We start from the raw sequence: 25,733 nt of genomic DNA on the forward strand, positions 1-25,733 counted from the left end.
AGCACCACCCGGGTCCTCGGCCACGCCCGGAGGCGGAAGGAGGGGCGGAAGGGGCGGGGACTCCATGCGACAGTTGCCGGCGCCGGAAGTTGGCTGCGACACGGGGACGAGCCGGAATCCGCTTCGAAGCTCAGAGTAGGAGGTTTCTCCGGGCTGCGTGGTCGGGGAAGTGGTTGGTTAGGATTTGGAGGTGGGTATTTGGATTTAAACTGGTAAGACCCTCAAGGTTAGAAAGGGTCAGTATGAGGTTAGAATTGGGAGGAGCTGGGGCTCGAGTGGGTGGTGTTAATCCTTTGTTCCGTTTCGTTCAGTTGAGCTGTTTGGCTTTTGAGAGTTTTTCTCCCTTTATTTTCGGTTCGCATAGCCCTTTGTTGAGGGATGTAATTGGCCTTCTGCTAAGTTTTGGAAATGTAGGACTTGCGTTACAATGGGGACGCAAGCTTTGCCGTCAGATTCCAGTGCCCCCTGCCTCGTCATAGCTGAAGAATCCTGCGCAGATTGACTTCTACAAGGCTGGGTTTCTTCATCTGTAAAGTAAGGGTAGTACTTCTAGGATTGTCGTAAAGGTGATAATGAAACAATATGTGTGAAATGTTGTTACTGTGTCCAGTTTGAGGCTAAGTGCACAAAACGTTGCGTTTTTGTTTCGTCCTTTAGCTCTACCCATTGGGTTTGAAAAAGCACAGGTTAGGAATTGGGACCTTTTTAGGTTTCCCTCGGAAAAATGGGAATTTTGGGAAAGTTGGATTTGTGAGGAGTCCCTTTGAGTTATTCAGTATTTGAGTCTGTGATTTCAGGGACTATCCATGGACACCCAGAAGGACGTTCAACCCCCAAAGCAGCAGCCAATGATATATATCTGCGGAGGTAAGAGTAGAACTAACGTAAAGTAGGAAGAGTTTTGAAATAATTACGCTTAACTTTGACTTCAGTGAGTAATCTTTAAAGTTATAAAGCAGAATACTAGCGACTGTAAAAAAAAAAAAAATGCTATCACTAAGAGTTCATTTTCTCTCCAAGAAAAAATGCACTGCCCACAACTTTTTTCCTTTGCTCCTTAGTATATTGGTTGTTAAATAATAAAAGTTCAACTGAGTAAATTTTAAAGATGTGATAGGCTTTACTAATGGATTCATGAATCAGGCAGCATCCTGTCTAGGAAGTAGATGGGAGCTCCAAAGGGCTACAGAAAATTAAAGGTAGAGAGGAGTGGAAAAAAAATTATTAGCAAAGGATTCATTGTTTCAGGTAAGGTCGCTGTTCTAAGAGGAAAGGAAAAACAGTAAATTTTCTAATGCGGACAAGGACCATGTTAACTGGTCAGAGGTTACATTTCTGCAGGGTTGAAACTGCGGTTAGGTTATGTGTTAAGTCTTGGTCTACCGACGTGGCACCTTAACCTAAGTAAGGCCATTTGGAGCCTGTGGTTTTCTTCTTAACGTGGTCATAGCACCATACTCTTGGGATTGAGTACATTTTAGTGCTTTGGGTGAAAATATGGTTAGAAAAAAAAATTAAATAAAAAAAATATGGTTAGGATAATTTGCTTGTCTGTCATATTTTCCCTTTAGACATTGAATAAACATGCTTTCTTTTTTAGAATGTCACACAGAAAACGAAATAAAATCCAGGGATCCAATCAGATGCAGAGAATGTGGATATAGAATAATGTACAAGAAAAGGACTAAAAGATGTATCCTTTTACCTTGTTACATATGAAGGGGGTGGAAGTGAAGAATAATGCTCCAGTGCTTTGAACTACTTACCAAAAAGGGGGGGCATGATTAGGATTTTTCATAATCCTTTTATTTTTATTTTCATAATAAAAATTAATCCTGTGTAGAGGCATCTACTAAGTATCTAAATACTAGTTCTCATAAGTCCATTTTTCAGGATCTGTATTTAACTTATTTTACTTATACTCCTTCTTGAGTTTAAGGACAAACTAAATTATACAAGGAGAAATACAAATATTGTGAATGAATGCTACCTAATGGAAAAAGTGAGGCTTACAAATTAGCTAAAAGACTGAAAGTACATTGTTATGTGGTTATTAATATACAATTACAATATTTTTTAAACCAGTAAGTTATCTTGCTAACATTACTTTAGGGGTTTTTGGTGCATTGGTCTTTCATATCATGGAAAGGGGACTAGTAAAAATTGAAAAACATTTTTTTAAGTTCATTTCCAACTGCCATAGTAAATAGTTCATTCTTTTTTGCATTTTAGATTAAATAGCTATTGCAAAGAGAAAGTGACTTGGAAGTGTTAAATCCTTCGTACAATTTTTAAATATGCTTTTTGTCCTTAATTTCATTTTAATACAGTGGTGGTTTTTGATGCTCGATGAAACATGGAGTTCAGAGGATTATCTTCGTTTGTACCTGGATTTGCTGTTAATGTTGTATAGCCTTTGATTAGTGTATATATCTTTATGAATACAAATACACATGATTTCATTTTAAAATCCATCTTGTATTTAGGTATCAATAGTTTCTATAAAGAAAAGCTTTTTGTTCAATAATTGATAATAATTTACTTTTATTGTATATATAATCTGACACAGGGTGAAAAAGTGCTTCCTTAAACCACACTTTTAATCAAGGCTTAGAATCTTGTGGGGGCCTTGTTAAAAATGAAGTTTTCTAGGGCTCTTTGAAGATCTGATTAAGTAAGTTCCTTGGAAACTACTGTTTTACATCACCAAGTCTGTAAACTCTCCAGCATCATTTTGTTCTGTGTATACTAATGTACTTAGCATGAATGCATTATTTTGAGTTAAATTTTTCATTTTTCCTTGATATAGGCCTTCTGTATTTGTATACAATGCTTGACTATGTTTTTAAATATTGGCTGAGGGTGGGACGCCCAGGTGGCTCACCAAGTGAGCGTCTGTCTTTGGCTCAGGGCGTGATCCCGGAGTCCTGGGATTGAGTCCCAAATCAGGATCCCTGCATGGAACCTGCTTCTCCCTCTGCCTATGTCTTTGCCTCTCTTTTTGTGTCTCTCATGAATAAATAAATAAAATCTTAAGTAAATTTTGGATGAGGGAAAAGAAACTTTAATGGTTGCATCTGTAAAGCAAAATCAGCCCTAAGTAAAGTACATGAAGCAGATTATTAAGGCAGGTGTAGTTTCTGGGATGTAATCAGAATTCTGGTAAAAAATTCTGCTTTCAGGATATTAAAAAAAAATTGGGACTGGTTTACATTGACCTGTGGATAAATGTTTAAAACTTTCACATTAATCTTAGGGATATGGAAACTAAGATACTCCCATTTGCTCCAGGATTCCATCATTCTGGGATGCCATCTGACATTCATTTCGAAGATTAGATATATTCTACCTTCACTAATAGCTATGTGTGTCTCTGAATATTCAAAAAATTGTGCCATTTTTTAAAACACCTGAATTTCTACTGCATCCTTGAATACCAAATTCTATATTTTTTTTATGTGCTATACAAAATGCTACCATGCTCAGATTTTTAAAGAGTGCTTCCTAAGTCCAGGTTCTCCTTTAGCCGTACCTTTCATAATTTTGTAATTCAGCTATATTCCTCCTTGACCTTGTCTTTTTTAGGCAGGAGAGTCCCAATAAATATGCTATGACGTCCCCTAAACAAACCCTAACACTTCAGATAATGTTGCTCTTTAACTGTTTTGATTTTATCATAGGTTTTTTTACTTATCTTTGGTTTAATTGAATATTATTTGGTTAACTAGACCATGGTTTAATGGAAATAGTATTACCACTGGAACTCAAGAGCAGCATTTCAAACAGTTACCTCTTTGTGTCCCTTTCATCTATAAAATGGAAGTAACTTTACCTCTTGCCCACTGGGACAGTTTTTTTAAAAAAGGTAAAATAGAAATAAATTGCTTTAAAAGATTGCTTTGGGGGTGCCTTGGTGGCACAGTTGGTTAAGCATCTGACTCTTGGTTTCAGCTCAGGTCATACTCTCAGGGTGGTGGGATTGAGGCCGAGTCAGGCTCTGCACCCAGTCTCGAGTCCGCTTGGGACTCTTTCACTCTCTCCCTCTGCCCCCTTCCTCCCCTCCATACACTCACTCTCTAAAAAATAAATCTTAAAGACAGTTTCAAATAGTGCTCTATAAATATCAGCAAATCTGAGCTTAAAGTTAACATATAACATGTCCTCTGCTTAAACTGCTTGCCAATAACTACGACATGCATATCCATGAGAAAAGCATGGAAATTGGTTCAGATTCAGCCCCTGCTGCTCAGTGACCAGCTCATTTCTTTTAATCTCAGCTTCATTTTCAAAGTGGAGGAATTTATGATGGTCAGTACAGTGCTTTGAGACTCTGAAGATATGTTCAGAGCAGAGATTAAAGTTGTGGAAACTTAAGTAGGTGAAATCAGAAATAGCCAGTCTTGGGGCTCCTGCGTGGCTCAGTTGGTTAAGTGCCAGATCCTTGATTTTGGCTCAGGTCATGATCTCAGAGTTGTGAGATTACGAGTCTCTCTCTTCCCCTTCCTCCCTCTCCCTGTACACACTTCACCTCCTGCTGTTTCTGTCTGCCTGTCTCTTTCAAAAAGAAAAAGCCAATCTTAAAGGGGTCTGGCTGACTCAGTCCATAGAGCATGCAACTCTTGATCTTGGTGTTGTGAGTTCAAGCTGCACATTGGGTGTAGAGACTACATAAAAATCTTTTTTAAAAAGTTGGCCAGTCTTAAGGAAGACTGAATTATATAAGGTGAGAAAGTGTAAACTGAGAAGATGTAAAAACAAGTTTCCTCCTCACATAATACAAATACATGGACATCTCCACCCCTCCTAGAGTAAGTTCTGTGTAGAAAATTATCAAGAAAGAGTGGTTATTTGAGCCAGAGGGCTGAAGGATGAGAAAGAACCTAACATTGTAAGACAGGGGAAGGAGCATTCCTGAAATTGAGGAAACAGCCAGTGTAATGTCTTAGGGGTGGAAAGTAGTTTGCCTTGTTCCCACTTTAGAATGAAGCCCATGTGACTCAAACTTTGAGGTAGGCAGAGGCCTGCTTGTTTATGGTCTCATGATGGGAGTAAACAGTAACATGATTTAAGACTTACAAGATAACTTGGGCTGTTCAGTGAGAATAGACAATGTAGGGATGGGTGATGGATGGGGAAGCTGGTTAAGGGCCACCTGTAGTAGTTCAGGATAACAATGATGGCTAGGCCAGAGTGGTAGCAGTTGGGGGAACTAAGAAGTGGCTGGTTGTAAGATAGCATTTTGGAGTTGAGCTAATAGGACTTATTGGTGAATTGGTTAGTACTTAAGAGCTCAGTAAACAGTGTGGACTTTGGTGAAAGGCTTTGGGTTCAAATATCCTGTGTCCTTTGTTAACAGGCAATGTGATTTCACCAGAGTTCACTTTCCTCATTTGTAAGGTAGGCATGAAATAATAGTGCCTATCTCACAGGTTAGTTGGAAAATAAAATGAATCCATAAAGACTCTTAGCCTAATAGATATTTATTATTATCACCATTACTGTATTTTTTTTAAAAAGATTATTTATTTATTTATTCATGAGAGAGAGAGAGCGCGACAGAGACACAGGCAGAGGGAGAAGCAGACTCCATGCAGGAGGCCCAATGCGAGACTCAATCCCGGGACTCCGAGATCCTGCCCTGAGCCAAGGGCTCAACTGCTGAGCCACCCAGGAGTCTCTGACTCCTTTTTTTTTTTTTTAATTTAATTTAATTTTTTTTAAATTTATGATAGTCACAGAGAGAGAGAGAGAGAGAGAGTGGCAGAGACACAGGCAGAGGGAGAAGCTCCATGCACCGGGAGCCCAACGTGGGACTCGATCCCGGGTCTCCAGGATCGCGCCCTGGGCCAAAGGCAGGCGCCAAACCACTGCGCCACCCAGGGATCCCTCTGACTCCTTTTCTATCTCTGTCACCACTTCACTTCAACCCACCTCTCACTCTTGATTCTAAGATGTTTGCAGTTCCTTAAGCAGGTAACATGCCTTATTTCTTTCTTACCTGTGCCTTTCTCATGCTTTTCTCTTTGCCTGAAATGACCATTTGTGTTGTTTTTAACCAACACCAGAATTTGGAAGGATTGTTGTATAGTTTTCTAGCTTCCAGTATTTTCTTTTAAGATTTTATTTATTTGAGGGAGAGAGAGAGCGAGCACTTGAGTGCATGAGTTGGGGGAAGGGCAGAGGGAGAGAGAGAAGCAGACTACTCCATCCAGTGTGCAGGTGAGCAGGGACCATGAGATAATGACCTGAGCCAAAGGCAAACGTTTAACTGACTGAGCCACCCAGGTGCCCCTCAGTATTATTGTTGAGAAGTCCAGAATCCTTCTTACTCCTAATTCTTTTTCATTTTTTTCCTGGAAACATAGAATTTTCTTTGCCACTGTACTGAAATTGTAAAGTATGTGCCTTGGTATGCGGCTATTTTCCACTATTCTGGTCACTTGGTGGGTATTTTCAGTCTGGAAAGTCAAGCTCTTCAGTTCTGGGAAATTTTCTTGAATTGTTTTTTTGTTCTAAGATTTATTTATATGAGAGAGAAAGAGTACACGTGTACACATTCGGGGGAAGGGGCAAAAAGAATCTTCAAGCAGACTCCTGGCTGAGCATGGAGCCCCTATGCAGGGCAGGATCTCACAAGCCTTGAGACACCACCTGTGCTGAAACCAAGAGTTGGGGACACTCACCGACTGAGCCAGGAAGGAGACCCTTCTTCAGTTTAATAACTCCCTACCCTCAATATTCTCTTTTCTTTAGATCTTTTATAAAATATTAGAGTTTATTGACCTTTCTTGTCTTTCCTTTTTTCCTGTTCTTTGAAAAATTCCTTTAATTTTACTTTGTAATCCCATCTATTGGGATTTTCATTTCTGGTGTAATTTTAATTTCTACAGGCTAATTTTTCTTTGTATATTTGAATGTATATTGGAATGTGCACATTCAAAGAAAAACTAAAATATCCTTGTTTCTAGGGTACAATGTTTTAACCTCTGTGAAGATGATAGTGATAATTTTCATTTGCCTACATGGTCTATTCCCTTCATACTGCTTTTTATCCTTTTTAAGTCAGCATAAAGTATATGTATATACATAATTATAACCAGAATAAAGTATTAAGTGCAAATGAAAAAATTACAGACCATGTGGAATTGCAACCATTTCCCCATATACTTAAAGAATTTCCTCCTATTCTGAAAGTAAAATGTTGTCAAGTTACAGTAGTCGGTATTTTTTTTTTTTTTATTTTAGATTTTATTTGCCAGAGAGAGCACAAGCAGGGGGAGAAGCAGGGTCTCGCTCCACTGAGCAGGGAGCCTGATGTGGGGCTGTATCTTAGGACTCTGGGATCATGACCTGAGCTGAAGGCAGACAGTAACTAACAGGCATCCTAGTAGTCTGTGTTTTAAACCTAAGACCTAGTTCTGAGTGAAGTTTGCTTGCTCATTCCATGAGGTGTGAAGTGCCTTTACCTGGACTGCGTATGTGATGCTGTTTGCCATGACAATTTAATAAAGCAAACTTAAGGATTACTCTGAAGTTCGAATCTGTGTCTATCAATGTGCAAAGTTAACATTATCTAGCACTGGCAATGGAAATAATAAAAATAGTCATATTTTCAGCAGAATTTTTGCCACTATCCTTTCCTGATACAGTACTGTAGATCTAATTTGGGTGCCAAGGGGAGAGAGAAATGCATTATTGAATTCCTATTACGTGCCAGACACTAACCTAAAATTATAAAAGTAAATTCATTTCCTAAATCCATTTCCTAAATCCAACTATCTCTACTATTTTATTCATTTGAATTGTATTATGTCTTACTTGTCTTTACGTTCCAGTGCCCATTACAGCGTCTCCTTAGCAGCGCCCAGAAGATGTTGAATGCATACAGAGGAAGAGAGAATCTTTATCTTTCATTTACTCTTTTGTGTAAAGGGAAGGATCTAAGTCTGGGTTACGTTGTAGATCCTCTGGTTTAATTATATTTCTGTAGGAATAGTTCTCTGTAGCAATTTATATATTTATATTCTGTAGGAATTTAATTATATTTCCGTAGGAAGGTCATCAATTTATCTGGAGGGTAGTATAACAATCCAGAACCAAAAGGCATTTTTACTCCATGGAAAACAAACGCAAACGATAAAGGGAGCTCTGGGGCTAGGACTCCTTCCTCCCCGCGAGGGCCTCTGCGGGCGGGGCGGGGCGGGGCGGGGCGGGGCGTGCGGCGCGGGGGGGGCGGCCCTCGGCCTGGGCCCGGGGCGCCCCGCCCCCATCGGGGCCCTCGCGGCGCGGCGTCCGGGAGCCAGGTGAGTGCGTCTCGGCGTCGCGGTTCCCTCGGGGAGCTGGTGGGAGAGGCGGACTCTACTGAGGGAGCGGGTGACGGGATGAAGACACGGGCCTTCGTTTCCTGCGGCGGACGGTAGCGGATATTGGGGCAGAGTCGCAACGGCGGGGTTGCCGGGGTCGGCCGGCGGCGGCAGGCCTGGAGGCCAAAGCCGGGGAGTGGAGAACAGGTTCAGAGGCGCCTGAAGTGCCCCTGCCCGTTGGGTTGGCTGTAGCGCTCCGGGCTCCCGGGCCGCGCCGTACACAGAAGCCGTTGCTACGGCTACGGAAGCCATTTCCTCCCGGCCTCCGCCTGCAGAGGGCGCTCGGCCCCGTCGGCGCGGGAAAGAGCGTGCCTGGGAGGAAGAGTTGCGTGTTACTTCCTCACCTGTCAGCTGATTCGGGAATCTGGGAAATGGGTGTGGGTCAGATGGCGGAGAAGAGGTTAAATGCAACTAGAACTAAGGATTTTACTAATGACAGAAATTACAAGCGGATGTGCGAGGGTTCTAACGAGAGCAAATACAGCTTTGTATGACTTGTTTTTTGGAACTTGAGTAGTCTTGAGATGTGCATCCTGGGGCGGGGGAACCCCCCCCCCCAAAAAAAACGGAAGTTTTCAAAAAGGATTTTCAGAGAACTGTTAAAACAGTGTGCAGAATGAAATTGATTTGATAAGAGATGGCTCTGTCACTTAAAATTTTCTTCACTATTCAAATTCTAAAATCTCAGGGGTTGCAAGACAAATTTAAGATTTTAATCCTTTTGGATGCTTAAGTTTCTCCCATCAAAGACCTGTCGACTCTTTAGAAAAATTCTCCTAATGCAAACCATTTTGTTCTGGGCAGCATTGATAATTTAAAAGTTCTTCATGTTACTTTACAGTAACTTCTACTCTTAAGGCTATCCTTGTGATGGGATACATTCATCATCCCAGGTTCTGCCGGCATAGTGCGAAAATCACGGTCTCATTTCTCAGCAGGATCTCACCCCAGAGGTGGTGATGTGTGTTCTGTGCTCCAGTCAAAGCCAGCAGAAGCTGACAGAGCCTTCTCTCTCCGCAGAGCTCTGATGTATGACAATCCTGGAGGGCAGCCATGCTCAGGGAAATACTTTGGGTTAATTAGACCCATTGCTACTTCTTGTTTTAAAATTTACAGCTCAGTATGTTTTACAGTACCAGTTTTTAAAACACTTTGTCAGTGACTCACAATGGGAAATATATTTTACAACACATGCATTTATATTCACACAGTTGTCATTTGTATAGACATGAAATAAAAATCTTTACGAATCAGTGTTCCACTTTAGCGGTATGTATGTCAAGTAGCCAGACTTTTTTGTTGCTGTTCTGAATATCTTATTAAACAATGGTAACTGCAGCTCACTAAATTGATTTCAGGGGTTGCCACCTACAATTTGAAAAGCCTGGGTATGAAGGCTAGGTATGTGGGTTCTGCATTCGCCTACTGAGATTCAAATCCTCAGTTGCTACTTAATATATGATCTTGAGCCGGTTACTTAACACAAACATTTCTGTAAAATGGGAGTAATTATTACTACTCTTCATGAAAGTGGTTTTGAAGATTATGTTAGATAATAATCCATGGCACACAGTAATTTAGCTCCATAGCCGTAACTGTTACTACTACTGTCTACTTGAAATAAAACCTACCTGATAATAGTAGTTGAAAGATTAAATGAGGTAATACATGTAAAATTCTCAGGATGATGCACAGCACATGTTAAGAACTGTGTAAGTATTTGTTGGTGTTAATTATCGTCATCATTAGCAGTATCGTTAAAGTGAAACCATCCAAGGCCCCATTATTCCCAGTTTCGTTCAAGTGTTTCTTAAGGGTAGAGGTACTACTTAGGTTAGTCCTGAATATATGATGATGAATAAAGTGAGATCTCACAATCTAAGAGGGAAGACAAAAATACATAATTAGAATATATGCTATGAGAAAGCTTTGGGCACCATGCTGTCAGAACACAGATGTGGGAGCTGGTCATTGACGGGAGTGGGCAGCAGGGAATGTAAGGAGGCAGAGAATGGGAAAGAAGGTGAGGTTAAGAATATTATGTTTGTGTTGAATCACAAAGCATGGTTGGAACGTGAACAAACAGCTGAAGTAGAAGTCGTCATTGAAATCACCATTAAAAGCTATCTTATAAAGCAGTTTGAGCACCTAAGGGGACCAGAATATGCCATCCTCAAATAAGCCACTTAGGCATAAAGATTATTTTAAACTGAAAACAGTTAACAAAGGACAGAAAGAACTCTCACCCTCCCCCTTTCTGCCTAATAGCGGGGCATTAATTTCTCTTTGTAAAGGAGAACAAACCTCATAGTAGATGGGCAGCACCAGGATGAGTCTGCATAAACAAACCTTATTAAGGAAGCCATTATCCTTCTTTAGTTTCTCCCATGTATTTACCTTTTCCTAGAAGCCAACTTCCTTTTCTCTTTGTCTAATTATTTCTCCACAACTTATCACCCTTTGTTAAAATGATATGTAGCCTCCCAGGCCTAACAACTTCTTTGGGTTTTCATTTTTCTATGAATACCCCCCTGCCCTTGCCACTGCCCTGCCCCTTGTGTGTATAAAATAAACCTTTTCTCCTGCTAATGTATCTTTTATCGGTTTTGGAGTCTCAGGCACTGAGCCTAAATGAGTAGAGGAAAAGATTTTTTCTTCTCCATAGCACTAAAACGTGCTTTGTGTTTTATCTTAAGTGAGGATTGAGATAATCCATGTATTTAGGAATTTAGTTAATTTAGCTCCATGACTGTTGACTGTTAGCAGAGAGAATTTTAAGTCTACTTTCTCTTTAGAGAAAACACTTTCTTTTCCCATAGAAATGAAAAATAAATGTTATAAAAAGACCTAGATGGTATTATTATATATATTTGCTTCATAACTATTTTCCTATACTACATTTCAGCCATGACTGCCAAAGATTATCCGTCATTTTGGGGCTTTGGAACAACAAAAATGTTTAAAATTCCTGTTGAACATTTGGATTTCAAGTATATTGAAAAATGTTCAGATGTTAAACACTTGGAAAAAATTTTTTGTGTGCTCAGGTAAGCATTTAAAAATTCTTTTATAAAAAAGATAAAAATAAAAAATAAAAATTCTTCTATGTTTCAGTATACCAATTATATTGTTGCCTGAAAGCTGAGACTCTTAGAAACGTTGCAGGAAATTTTCACATATTGAGATTGTTGATAGCACCCCCCGCCCCTGTCCCTTAGGTTCCAAAATAGTTGTTTTGATCTTGTGGTTAGTTTAGAGGGTTCTGGCTAGGTCTACTTCCAGCAAGGAACATAAGCCTCATCAGCATTCAAGAGAACATTTTTCTTCCATCACTTAGAAGGGGAAAAGATTGGTTTTCCTTCAAAAACAAGAGTTCTCCATACCACTCTCTGGGAATGAATTCTGTTCCTTGAGTGCTTGAATTTAGAGGCATGTTACTCTGAACTTGTTCCTCTGCCATTTTCTTCCTCTTTGGCAGGGGGAAAAAGGAGTTACAAACTCCTCCTTGAGAAGGAAATCCAGTCTCACTTTCCACTTGTCTCTTAATACTGAATTACCATTTATAAGTTAAAATTACCTTATGTATTAGAGAGCGTTGTTTATTTAACTTGCAAACTGTGTTTTGGAAGCTGATATCTTCCATTTTTTTTTTTCCTTCACTGCATCACTCCACAGATTAACAGCTAAAAATGGAGTAAGGTGAGTGGGAAGCCCCCACACAGCCCAGCCTTCATCCCTGTGCAGGGGTGGCTCTGGAGTTCTCCGCAGAACCCCTCTGCTCCATGGACCCTGGTTTACAAATCTACATGATCCTTAAATAGAGTGGTAACTCCAAAGTTCTGAATTTTTTTAAAGGTCTGGTGAGGAAGGATATTATCCGGAACTTACGGAATTTTGTGAAAAGCGCCTTAAAGGCTTGGCTCCTGAAAGTAGAGCTTTGAGGAAAGATAAACCTCCAGCAACAGCATCCAGTTTTACAGCAGAAGAATGGAGACATATTGACAGTGATATAAAGGTATACAGTGATAAAGTTTTTTGTGACATTGCCACATTGTATATGTGTCTACTTCACTTTTCTAAAATCCTAGGTTTCTTTCTTTTTGTCAGTGAAGGGCTTTTAGTGGTAATCACTTAGGTAGTATTGGTTGCTTCTCAAACCCAGGAGAATATTGTGAATGTGTATGTTGTGTTCGTACACCCACCCATGTGTTTTATGTGATTAATATTCTGTCCTATCAAAGAAACAATTCACCAGCTTCTATAAATAGTGCTGTACAAACATGTTGGCTTGTAATATCTTTTGGGTTTTTTGGTTTGTTTTGTGAAGATTTTATTTATTTGGGAGACTGAGTGCACAGGAGCAGGGGGAAGTGGCAGAGTGAGAGGGAGAAGCCAGCGCCCTGCTGAGCAGGGAGCCAATGCTGGGCTGTGGGTCTGGATCCCAGGACCCTAAGAGCCGAACCACCCAGGTGCCCCTATAATCATTTTTAATCAATTAAAGAATTGAAAAATTCGGGTAGCCCTGGTGGCTCAGTGGTTTAGCACCACCTTCAGCCCAAGGCGTGATCCTGGGGTCCTGGGATCCAGTCCCACATCGGGCTCCCTATGGAGCCTGCTTCTCCCCCTGCCTGTGCCTCTACCTCTCTCTCTCTCTCTCTCTGTGTGTCTCTCATGAATAAATAAATAAAATCTTTAAAAAAAAAAAAAAAAGAATTGAAAGATTCGTGTATTTGTTTGATTACTAGCAACAGTAAATTTTTTTGTCCATCAGTTGAATTTCTCCTTTTGTTAATGGCCTATATCTTTAGTGATTTCTTTTAATCAGCTCTATTGAGGTATAACTTACATTTAAATAAAAATTTAATTGTCTGTATTTCACTGAGTTCTGACACCTGTCTATGCTATAAAACATTTCTATTACTTTGAAAAGTTTCCTTGTGCCCCCGTGCAGTCAGTACTGACCCTGCATCCTGGTCCCTGCTAACCACTGAACTGCTTTCTATCATTATGGATTTGTCTTTTTTATTTTTTTGAATTTGTATTTTCTAAATATAATCATACAGTGTGTGTTTTTTTGTGTCTTCATTCACTTAGCATCATGCTTTTGAGATGCATCTATGTTGTTGCATGTCCATAGTTTGTTTTAATTGCTGCATAGTATTGTGTGGCTATCTCACAGTTTGTTTATCCACTCATCAGTTGATGAACAAAATGTTTTCCAAAGTGACATTCCTGCTGGTGATGGATAAAAACTCCTGTTGCTCTGAATCCTGGTTAGCAGTTAGTATTGACAGTTTTGTCCATTTCAGCTTTTCTGTTAGGTATGCAGTGATATCTCACTGTGGTTTTAATTTGTTTCTCTAATGACTAGCCCTATTGAGTGGTTTTTCCTGTGCTTATTTGACATCCATGTGTCTTCTGTGAAGAGCTTTTAAATACTTTGTCCATTAAAAAAAATTGGATTATTTGTGTTCTTATTGAGTTGTAAAATACACGTCTTTCATCAGATACATCTTCTGCAAATATGTTTATATATCCTGCAGGGAACCGGGATGCGGGACTCCATCCCAGATCCTGGGATCACAACCTGAGCGAAGGCAGCTGCCCAACTACTGAGCCACCCAGGGTCCCAGTTTCTAGTTTTAATTTTAGGTCTGAGATCTGTTTTAATTTTGGAGAAATCATAAATATACACACACGTAATACAGATATCCAAGATTTTAAGCACTGCTTTTTTTTATTTTTAAAAAAAAATTTAAAATTTATTTATGATAGAGAGAGAAAGAAGCAGAGACACAGGCAGAGGGAGAAGCAGGCTCCATGCCCGACGTGGGACTCAATCCCGGGTCTCCAGGATCGCACCCTGGGCCAAAGGCAGGCGCTAAACCGCTGCGCCACCCAGGGTTCCCTTAAGCGCAGCTTAATGAAAGATTACCCTTTCCCCATGGAACTTCTTGGTACCATCAAAAGTTAATTGATCATGTATGTGTGGGTCTATCTCTGGACTCTATTCTCTTTCATTAATCTAAATGTCTCTCTTTAGGGACACCTGGGTGGCTCAGCAGTTGAGTGTCTGCCTTCAGCTCAGGGCATGATCCTTGGGGTTCTGGGATCGAGTCCTCCATCGGGCTCCCTGCAGGGAGCCTGCTTCTCCCTCTTTCTGTGTCTCTGCCTTTCTCTCTCTGTGTCTATCATGAATAAATAAATAAAATCTTTTAAAAAATTCCTCTCTTTAATATCTCATTCTCTTGATTATGATTAAGTCTTAAAATCGGATAGTCTAAATCCTTCCCCTTGGTTCTCCTTTTTCATAGTTGTTTTGGCTATTCTAGGTCCTTTGCTAGCCAGGTGCTAGCTACAAAATAACTTGCTTGTCTTTGGGTTGGGATTATGTTGAATTTATGGATCAATTTTGTAATAATTGACAATAGTGAAATTTCTGATCTTGAGCATCATGTTTTCTGTTCATTTAAATCTTTAATTTTTTGTGCCAGAGTCTTATAATTTTCAGTGTGTAGTTCTTGCATATTTTGTTATATTTATTCCTAAGATTTATTTTCTACAATTTTAAAAGTTAATATTTTTTAATCTCAATTTTGCTCATTCTAAGTCACCCTAGTATGAAATTTTATGTATGTATTTATTTTTGGTGTGGTAAAATACATATCACGGAATTGACCATCTTAGCCATTTTTAAGTATACAGTTCATTAGTGTTATATTTACATTGTTATGTTCAGAGATTTTTTTTGTTGTTGTTAAAGATTTTATTATTCATGAGAGACACACAGAGTGAGGCAGAGACACAGGCAGAAGGAGAAGCAGGCTCCATGCAGGGAGCCCAATGTGGGACTCAATCCTGGGACTCCAGGATCACGCCCTGGGCCTAAGGGAGGCGCTCAACCACTGAGCCACCCGGCTGTCTCATATTCACAGATTTTTTAAGTGTGCAGTTCATTAGTGTTATATTGATATTGTTGTGCAGCCAATCTCCAGAACTATTTTGTCTTATAGAACTGAAACTCTATACCCATTAAACAACAGTTCTCCATTTCCCCCTCCCTTAGTTCCTGGCAACCACCATTCTATTTTCTGTTTCATAAGTTTGACTAATCTTGATACCTCATATCAGTGGAATTTTAATTTCAATTTTTATTTGTACATTGCAAGTTTATGGTTATCTAACTGATCTTTTTATATTGACTTTGTATCTTGCAGTCTTCTTAAATTTACAAATTAGTTCTGGTAGCTTTTTTTTAGATTCATTGGGTTTTCTTATATGCAGGATCATGTCATCCCCACAAATAATGAAAGATTTACTTCCTCTTTTCCAGTATAGGTGCCTTTCATTTCTTACTTGCCTTATTGCACAGGCTTGGACTTCTGGTACAATGTTGAATAGAAGTGGTAAGAGGAGATATCCTTGTCTTGTTCCTAATACTAGGGGGAAATCCTTCAGCCATTCACTATTTTTTTAAAGATTTTATTTATTCATGAGAGACACACACACAGAGGGAGAGAGGCAGAGACACAGGCAGAGGGAGAAGCAGGCTCCATGCAAGGAGCCCAATGTGGGACTCGATCCCCAGACTCCAGGATCACACCCTGGGCGGAAGGCAGGCACCAAACCGCTGAGCCACCCAGGGATCCCCATGATGTGTCTTTTTTATATATTGCTGGACTTAATTTGCTAAAATTTTATGAAGGATTTTTGGGCCTACTGTCATGAGAGATATTAGCCTGTAGTTTTCTTGTAATGTTGTCTGGTTTGGGTAACAGGGTAATGCTGGCCTCATAGAATGAGTTGGGAAGTATTCTCTCTCCTGAATATTCTAGGAAGGTTTGTGTGTAATTGGTATTATTTCTTCCTTTAATGTTTTCCAGAATTCACCACTGATGCCTACTAGGTCTCAAGTTTTCATTGTAAGAACAATTTTGACTATGAATTACATTTCTTTAACAGAAACAGTGCTATCAGGTTATCCTTAGAGTTCTCTCTCTGTCTAGCTCCCTCATCTTGTGTATTTTGTACCCCTGGATCTTTGCCATCTTTACCTCTCTGAAGCCTGAACTGTGTTCTACTGAATTCATTGAGACCACAGGGCTGTTAGGGTTTCCTTTCCCTATGCTATAGCTTGGAAACTAAGAGTAGATTAGGGTAAAATGCACAGCTTCCCTCATTTGCTCCTTTCTTCCAAGGATCATTGTTCTCTGCTATCTGTTGTCCAGTGGTCTGAAAACTGCTGCTTCATATATCTTATCCAGTATTCTAGAGTGTAAGCAGGAGGGCAGATCCAGTCCCTGTTACTCCATCGGCCAGAAGGAGATAACACTTTATTGATTTTTCTGATGATGTTTTCTTATTTGTAAGAGTTCTGTCATACATATTCTAATGAATTTTCCTTCAATTTATCATTAAGCTTTTATATTTGTATATGATGTTTTTCATGTTTATTCATTAAAAAAATTTATGTAATCACTTCTTTTAGTTTTATTCCTTATGATCTTTAATTGATTTTATACTTGAGCAAGCTTCCTCTCCACCAGAATCATGTTTGCCTGCATTTTCTCAGAGTTCCTTTGTGGTTTCATTTTGCTTAGGAAATAACTTCTTAAAGCAGATTCCAGAGAAACTTTTTTTTTTTTAACTTGATTTTCTTCAGCATATTTTATGGGTTGAATAATACACTGGAAGGCAATTTTAAGGAATATGTATTCTCTAACTCAGAATACTACGTTTTTTAAACTTTGAGGTTTCTCATTTTGTCATTTTATTGGCTTGAAATAAAAAACCTGGTAATTAATCTACACATTAAAATAGCAGTTTAGGGCAGCCCCGGTGGCTCAGCGGTTTAGCGCTGCCTACAGCCTGGGGCGTGATCCTGGAGACCCGGAATCGAGTCCCATGTCGGGCTCCCTGCATGGAGCCTGCTTCTCCTTCTGCCTGTGTCTCTGTCTCTCTCTCTCTCTCCTCTCTGTGTGTTCTCATGAATAAATAAATAAAATCTTTAAAAAAAGAAAAAAGAAAGCTTCTGCAAACCAATCAGAGAATGCATTAAAAAAATAATAAAATAGCAGCTTACATCCAGAGTTCTTTGGCTCTATTGTCCGGGGAATAACAGCTTAGTTTTAGTTGCAAAACTTATTTTTTTTTTCCAATTGCGTGTTCTTTTTCAGTCACCTCTTGATTCGTCTTATCTCCTTTTCTTTCATGCTTTTCCCTGCCACTTTTCCCTCTCCCCCTATTCTCTCTGACTCTTTGACCTCCTCTGTAATGCCTCCCCCTTTTACCTTTCTCCCTTTACGGTCTTTTTGTTTCTTCTCCTGTTTCACCTCTCTGCCTCCTTTTTATTTTCCTGCCTCCTACACGGTTAGGACAGACGATATAGTTTATTGCTGTATCATGGTGCCTAATTTAATATAGCGTCTGACAAATACTAGATCCTCCCTATATAGCTGCTGAATAATATTAATAATAGAATTGTATTCTATTTTTCATTCTATAATCTAACTCAATTCTTCCTAGAACCTGTGACAATTCAGTTTAATAAACATTATTAGGAACCTATTATGTGCCAGATGCCATGCTAGTTTCCTGAATCACAAAGATGAGACTTAAGACAGGTTCTGCCCTCAAGGAACTTACAGAAGGTGTGAGAGATGAGCAGTAACTGGATTACTTTAAATCTCTGCATTAAAACAGGGGAAGGAGCATTAGCCCAGTTAGGTAGTTCAGGGAAAGCTTGATGGAAGGGATGGATGTCAGTAAGCTTGTTAGATATGAAAAGTAGGAATAGCAACACCATGTGAATGTGCATAACAATACCGGACTGTACACTCGAAAGTGGTTGAGATGATAAGTTTTTTGTATTTTACCATGTTTTAAAAGAATAGTAGAAGGGCATTATAGATAGAATGGCATGACCAAATAGTCACCCAAAAAATGGACCCGGCAGAAACTATGATGATATATAATCCTTTCTAACACCTGGTTAATTACTTCAAACTGTATGTGTATCTTCTTTTCTTCTCCCACCTCTCAGAGTTGGGTATCAGAAATTAAAAAAGAAGATGAAGTATACTTCCATGAGACTGAAACATTTCCAGCAATGGAAGATAATTTGCCTCCAGTTCGTGGTTCAAACAGCCGTCTTCATGTTAGTAAGGTAGGCCGATCTGGTTTGAGGTGTGGGTGATGGGGGGAGAAGGTGGTTGTTGTTTATTAAGGGAGCCAGCATTTAATCAGAATAACCGCAGTGTGATGGCCTCTGAGAGTTGGGGATTATCTTTCAGCCGGCCACATGTCATGCCTTCTTGTGAAGGCTGTTTCATCACTTGGCGATCAAAATGAAATAGCATATCCCTTTGAAGGTTTGCTTCTTGGGCTTACTGCCTTTTCTCATTTTTTCTTTTGTTGTACTGTCTGCTTTACTCTGACCAGTTTTTTTTTTTTTTTTAAGGTTTATTTTTTTCATTCAGAGAGAGAGAGAGAAACAGGCAGAGAGAGAAGCAGGCTCCATGCAAGGAGCCCGACACAGGACTCAATCCCAGGTCTCCAGCATCACGCCCTGGGCTGTAGGCGGCGCTAAACCGCTCCGCCACCGGGGTTGCCCCTACTCTGACCAGTTTTGATGAGCACAGAAGATCCAATTCAGTGTGGGAGAATTTCAGGGAACAACTTTATCTGTGGAGTGGAGACAGAGAAAATAGTTTATTACATGATTAACTCTGGATTTAAAGTATTAAATAGAAACTTTCAAGCAGTTATAGATGTTATTGCTCTTGTTTACTGTATTTTTTTTCTTATTCTTACAGCTCCTTAGAATGATTTCTCTGTGGTTGATCCCTATTTTGTCATGTAGACATCTTTTTAACTCATGGGTTCCATAGAGAAGGGCCTATTGGAGTTCCAGATCCATTTATACTTCAAAGTTAAAACTGAGCCTCTGGGCATACCCCTGACCCAGATACTACAAAATCTAGCCATTGTCTTCTGGGCATCCGGAGTCTCTAGGCTTTCACTCGGATCACACGTTCCATTCCCTCTGCCATACACTTTTCTTTTATTCCTATCATTTCTGAAAGATTGGCTACTCCTGTCTCTTCATTCTGGGTTAATTAATTCTTCTTATTCTCATTTCTTCCTTGAATGCTCAATTTTATTTAAAAAAACATCCATAGCTCTTCATCACACTACTCTCTAATAATTTACCTTCCTGTATCTTTTTACTCCCTATTAAGAACTACTTATGTAACTCAACTACATCGTAATATGGTAAGGATGCCACTATCTGTAATAAATAAATTTGTATTTATTGAGCACCCATTTTTTTTCTAACTCTGTGCCCTGAAAATATAACAGGACGGTACAGTTCTGTGAGGTAGATAGACTAGTAAGTAGTACAGTGATTCTCAAAGTATTATCCATGGACCCTGGTTCTCCTAGAGATCCCTCCAGAGGGTCCAGAGAGTCATTGCTATTTTTAAAAATAATGCTACTGCTTTGTCTTTTTCACTGTGTTGACATTTGTATTGAAAATAAAGCTGCCTGTGCTGTAGCATGAATCAAGGCAATGAATAAGTGGCACCAAACTATGCTAGTACACACTGTTTCTGCCACAGTTACCCATTTACAGTAAAAAAAAAAAAAAAAAAAAATCCAGTTTGACTTAAAAATGTCTTAGATGAAACAATAACATTTATTTATTATAAGTCTTAAATCTTGAGATCACATCTTTTTAATATTCTGTGACAAAAAAAGTAGTATTCAAAAAGGACTTGTGGTTATTTCGAGACTAATATGATTGAATTGCCAGCTTACATCACTACTCTGTCCTGGAACACGTTTTACTTGAAAGAGTGATTGACAGACAAATTATTGTTATTGTTATTTAGGCTTGAGTTTTTGACATTGAAAATGAATGAAGTGGGTCTGTCACTTTAAGGAAAACAACTTTGCAAGTGATAAAATCTGAGCAGTTGAGAGTATTTCATATTCTTACATGGCTCTTAAATACCTGCTTGTGACAAAAAAAAGAAAATTCCCTTAAGGGGATACTTAAAGACTTTTCTGATGAGCTCAATAAAGATAATTAACAGATAGGATTTTTAAAGTGTTTAATGAAATGTAGGAATATTTGCAAGATCTGTGTAGCCTCAAGTGACTGATGTCCAATGTTACAAAATTGTACATGGGTAAATGACCCATTCAAACTGGTTTCAGATTGTGACAAAATTTTAAGAAACCATGTAGGAAACTGTTGGCGAGCAAAGCGGCTATTGTTTGCTTTCCTCCCATTCCTTCTAGTGCTTGTAGTGGGGTACCACCCAGGTTGGGCCAAGGAATAGCCCCAAGCTAGTGCTTGGTGGGGAATGGGCTCATGACCCAAGCTAGCAAATGCTGAGTCCTTCCCTGGGATTTCTCTTAACTAAAAGTGGAGAGAAGAGACCCTCTCCTTTCTGATTGGGAGGCCTGTTAGGTTATAATCCCACACTGCTTGTGGCCACTGTGTCTTCTACACAAAAAGCAAGTAGCCAGCTGGGGAAAATGAAATCAGTGGACAGAAAGAAGCAGAGACTAGGGATGGGAGTTGGGGGGTTGGGAGGAGAGCAAGAGGGAAAGAGTATATGTATCCTTTATCTAGCATTACCCCTGCCCTTTCATCACTGTGGTTACCTAAGCCAATAGTTTATTTTAATAGGATTAGTCCAAGTTGGGTATCTGTCTGTCATTATTATAATAGCTAAAAATCACATTTCATGTATGCAAGTTTTAAAATCTTAGATATGTACTTAAATTCCTATAGATTGCTCCCAAAATTAACTACCAATTTAAAATCCTTTTTGAGACGGCATGGGTGGCTCAGCAGTTGAGCGTCTGCCTTTAGCTCAGGGCATGATCCTGGAGTCTGGGATCAAGTCCCCGCATCGAGTCCCACATCGGGCTCCTTGCGTGGGGCCTGCTTCTCCCTCTCCCTGTGTCTCTCATGAATAAATAAATAAAATCTTAAAAAAATAAAATAAAATAAGATCCTTTTATAACATGCTGTACATTAATAGTTACAATACTTGAATTATAACTTCAAGAATACCTATTTTTCTTATCTATTCAATTAGTATATCTTAATCCAATACTTCACGTTACATTTATCATAAAACCTGCTAATCTTATATTAAATATGTCTCATGAAATACAATTTTATTCTTTCAGGAAAAATATTCTAATAGTAGACCAACTAAAAAGAAAATTCCGAGGGATTATGCAGAATGGGATAAGTATGTTTTATATTTCATAATACAAAATTTGTCACTGAAAAATTCTCCATAAAATACCATAAAATATAATAACTTCTTAATTATTATAAATCTGAACATATCAAGAACTACCAAGTGACTTTAGTAGAGTACTAAGAGTATGGTCTAAGCACTTTTGATCTTATTTTTTCATTAAGTAAAAATATCTACAGCATCCTTTTTTTATAAAAGAAACCAAAAATAATTCAGGTAATTCCTATACCCGTCAAAAATAAAAAAAGGACAAAAGCTTTAAATTGAGATAAATTAGTCACAATTTTAATTACACAATTCTGAACAGTTTAGGTCTGATTAATATGTAAGTCCTCACTTGAATTGCCTGGTCTCCAAGAGCAAATACAGATGACTTGTAATATAAACCTATTATATGTTTTTGGAATTGTCTCTAAAGGCACAGTGGTACAAGTATAAGAATATCAATAATAAATTTTATTTTCTTGCCTGAATTATACATTTTTTTCAGTTTTTTTCCTTTCATTTAAGATTTGACGTGGAAAAGGAATGTTCAAAAATTGATGAAGATTACAAAGAAAAAACTGTAGTAAACAACAAGTCATATTTGTCTAAAATTGAGACAAGAATAGGCACAGCAGGTAATTGGGGAAAAATAAGGATATTTTGTCATCTTTGCATTTTCAAAATTATAATAAAAGCTATCGAACTAGAAGACCTTCTCTTTAAGTGCTACAGATTTCCATGAAAAATTTATGGATTTTCTCCTAGACTTGACCACCTCTAACAAATTCAGTTTCATCCCTTAACTACCTAATTTTATATGAGTCATAGTTATACTACTTAAATTTAGTAAGACTCAAAAATATAAACCTATTTTTTCTATAATTTGTTTTCCATTCTTTTTTCAAATCCTCTTTTTTCTCCAATCCCTCAATTTTTTTGTTTTTTTCTGAAAACAGAAAATATAGTAGTTTGTTTTTACTTGAAGTCCATTGGTGTTATAGCACCTTTAAAGTGAAAGAAAATCAATACTAAATCTAAATCCTGAAAAATTGTGAATCGTTTAAAGAAACATTTCCTAGACATAGGCGATCCTTTACTTTCTTTTATTTACTTCACAATGTTCTGCTTCTGTTAAAATAAGCATTAAAAATTGTATTCAATTATATTTTTATTTACAGTAGATAACACTTATTTCTAGGTCTAACTGAGAAGGAAAAGACTTGCCTTGCTACTCGTGAAAAGGAAAAAGGAAATGAAGCTTTCAACTCAGGAGACTATGAAGAGGCTGTGATGTATTATACTAGGTAAGCAGATTTTTGTTGTGGTTTATGTTGCCTTTTTTTTTTCTTTTTTTTAACTAGGCTCCATCCATGCCCAACACGGAACCTGAACTCATGACCCTGAGATCAAGATTTAGATGCTCAGGTGTGCCTGGGTGGTTCAGTTGTTAAGTGCCTACCTTCAGCCAGGTCATGATCCCAGGGTCATGGCTTGGAGTCCCACATTGGGCTCTCCTTTCAGTGGGGAGTCTGCTTCTCCCTCTGTCCCTCTCCACTGCTTATGTTCTCTCTCAAATAAATAAAATCTTAAAAAAAAAAAAAGGTTGCATGTTCTACCAACTGTGCCAGCCAGGTGCTCCTTGTTGTAGTTTAAACTTCCATTAAAAAAAAAAAAATTGGGGATCCCTGGGTGGTGCAGCAGTTTGGTGCCTGCCTTTGGCCCAGGGCGCGATCCTGGAGACCCAGGATCGAATCCCACGTCGGGGTCCCGGTGCATGGAGCCTGCTTCTCCCTCTGCCTGTGTCTCTGCCTCTCTCTCTCGCTGTGTGCCTATCATAAATAAATTAAAAATTAAAAAAAAAATGATAGGGATGCCTGAGTGGCTCAGTGGTTGAGTGTCTTTTGGCTTAGGTTGTGATCCCGAGGTCCTGAGATCAAGTCCCACATCAGGCTCCCTGTGAAAAGCTTGCTTCTCCTTCTGCCTATGTCTCTGCCTCTCTCTGTCTCTCTCATGAATAAATAAATAAAATCTTTTTAAAAAAACAAGGATAATGTTTACAATTAATTGTTGAAATGATATTGATAAGCTAAAAAGCTTATGTTGGAATCACTCAAGATACTGTACTTAAGATTTATCATAAATTCACTTGTTTCCCTTGTTTTTCAATACTTTTCTCAGCCCCTTAAGCTCTTCACCCCTAGTTTGACAGAGATCCTAACTTTCCTATTTTAGAGAGAAAATGAAGCCATCTGAATGGAACTTGACAGGAAGTCCACATAGCTTAGAGGTTAAGAATTCAGGTTCTGTAGTCAGACTGCCTGGATCTAATCCTAGTATTTATGATGCTACTTCCTACCGCAGGGCCTTTGTATATGCTGGGTCCTCGGTGTAGAATATTCTTTCCTCTTCTCATTATCTAGTTAATTCAGACTTACCTTCAAATTTCATCCCATGCATCACCTCTTTAGGGAAGTTTTCCTTTACCTCCCATACAGGGTTAAATCTGCACCCTACTCCACTCCTCCCCATCCCTGACTCCCCACTTTATAGGATCTTATAGCAGTCTTGCCTCTCCTTTATGGTACTTGTTGGAGTACAATTTAAGTTTGTGTGTTTTGATAGTAACTAGACTGTCAGCTCTGTCAGAGCAGAGTGCCCTTGTCAGTTTTTTATACCATCGTATCCCCAATGCCCAACAAAGTACCTGGTTCATAGGAGATGTTCAATAAATACTTGTATGAACTTTTGAAGCTCTTGTAGTTGATCAAAAGTAGACTAACTTCCTAAAATAGCATCATAAACTAATTGTGCTTATAGAATCCCTTACTCCGGGATCCCTGGTTGGTGCAGCGGTTTAGCGCCTGCCTTTGGCCCAGGGCCCGATCCTGGAGACCCGGGATCGAATCCCACGTCGGGCTCCTGGTGCATGGAGCCTGCTTCTCCCTCTGCTTGTGTCTCTCCCTCTCTCTCTCTCTCTGTGTGTGTGTGTGTGACTATCATAAATAAAAAAAAAAAAAAAAAAAAGAATCCCTTACTCCATCTTAGAAATAAATAATTCTCTACAATCCTTTTCCATCTTTGGATGGAAGTTTTTTTTTTTTTTTTTTCAGTGTTGTGTCTCTAGAGAAGTTTGTCTCCACTGTTTAAGTGAACATCCAAGGTAAAGAGGCCCTTGATCTATCTCTCGTTCAGTATAGTCTTCCCCTTTCAGGCAGGTAGAAGTCAGCTGTGATGTTGTTCTCTATCTTCTTAGGGATTTCCACCAGTGGAGAATCTCTTTGTATGTTACAGGGAAAAAAAACTTTTTTCTTCTTTTAAGAAATCACAGAGCTGGAAAAATTAAAGCAGCATAGCATAATGGTTAAGGGAACTCAGACTGCCACTTTCTGACATTGGGCAGATTCTTCACCTCTCTTGCCTCAGTTTCCTCCATGTGATGAGATTGTTAGAGTGCCTACTTCAGAGCTGCCTTGAGGATTAAATTAAACAGACTGGGTTTGAGTCCTGACTCATTTACTAACTGGTGGCTTCTGGCATGTTACTTAGCCTTTCTGTTACATCTGGTTTTTCTCATCTATAAGATGGGAAGAGCAGTAATGCTCCCTCCAGGATCATAGTGAGGATTAAATGAGCTGGTGTTTGTGTGAGAGGTGCTCAGTTGTCAGGTTCTTATATTAGTTATTCTTACATGTATTGTCTATGTTTGGTCTCTACCCAACCATGTGATTTCTTTATATTCATCTTTAGTGATCTTAGGAAATTGCCACTTTTTGTATCTTTTCCCTTTTATCTTCTATTCTTCAGAAAATTCAGTGCACCAATACCCTTGTCTTCCCTACACCTAGGAATATATTATTTCACAGCACTCCAAATCAACTTATTAAGCAAAAACTGGGTAGGTTTTAAGTCCTTCTTTCAGCTATTTTGCTTTCATATCCCTAATGTAGTAAAATTTGCTCTCTTAAAGTCTGTATTCCTCAGTTACTGTTACTGTTCTGTTTCCTTCAATTGGCTTTTTCTGATTATGATCATTATTGAGCTCATTCTGCTCACAGGTCCTGTCCCTGTGCTTTAATGAAACCACCTTTTTGCACCAAGA

At 38.9% G+C, this 25,733-nt stretch overlaps 2 protein-coding genes across 5 annotated transcripts in view; both read left to right on the forward strand.

Annotated features, from left to right (window-relative positions):
* Positions 1-37: 37 nt before the first annotated feature.
* On the forward strand, positions 38-7,533 carry POLR2K (RNA polymerase II, I and III subunit K). Of its 3 annotated transcripts, none has more exons than XM_072774031.1 (4): positions 38-190; positions 798-867; positions 1,601-1,693; positions 2,331-7,533. In XM_072774031.1, the coding sequence occupies exons 2-4, from the start codon at positions 807-809 to the stop codon at positions 2,351-2,353; spliced, it is 177 nt and encodes a 58-aa protein (XP_072630132.1). In that variant the 5' UTR covers positions 38-190; positions 798-806; the 3' UTR covers positions 2,354-7,533. The 3 variants fall into 3 exon arrangements, with proteins under 3 accessions (XP_072630132.1, XP_072630134.1, XP_072630133.1); XM_072774033.1 differs by lacking the exon at positions 38-190 and adding an exon at positions 288-534; XM_072774032.1 differs by lacking the exon at positions 38-190 and adding an exon at positions 560-686.
* Positions 7,534-8,223: 690 nt separating this feature from the next.
* The window catches only part of SPAG1 (sperm associated antigen 1), a 61,413-nt gene continuing 43,903 nt past the window's right edge, over positions 8,224-25,733 (forward strand). Inside the window, exons 1-7 of one of the 2 annotated variants that reach the window (XM_072774023.1) lie at positions 8,224-8,303; positions 11,269-11,410; positions 12,219-12,378; positions 18,406-18,528; positions 21,573-21,637; positions 22,160-22,269; positions 22,833-22,938. In XM_072774023.1, the coding sequence (XP_072630124.1) occupies positions 11,271-11,410; positions 12,219-12,378; positions 18,406-18,528; positions 21,573-21,637; positions 22,160-22,269; positions 22,833-22,938 (704 nt within the window). In that variant the 5' untranslated portion in view covers positions 8,224-8,303; positions 11,269-11,270. The other variant, XM_072774025.1, reaches the window with a different exon arrangement.

Source organism: Canis lupus, chromosome 14 (genome assembly GCF_048164855.1).
Source record: "Canis lupus baileyi chromosome 14, mCanLup2.hap1, whole genome shotgun sequence".
NCBI classification, from domain to species: domain Eukaryota; kingdom Metazoa; phylum Chordata; class Mammalia; order Carnivora; family Canidae; genus Canis; species Canis lupus.

What these genes read in the sequence shown, in the direction of transcription:
- POLR2K (XM_072774031.1), top strand. Translation starts at nt 807, where the DNA reads ATGGACACCCAGAAGGACGTTCAACCCCCAAAGCAGCAGCCAATGATA. An exon ending in AATGATATATATCTGCGGAG is followed by an intron (nt 868 to 1,600) that starts GTAAGAGTAGAA and finishes TTTCTTTTTTAG; the next exon opens with AATGTCACACAGAAAACGAA. An exon ending in CAAGAAAAGGACTAAAAGAT is followed by an intron (nt 1,694 to 2,330) that starts GTATCCTTTTAC and finishes ATTTTAATACAG; the next exon opens with TGGTGGTTTTTGATGCTCGA.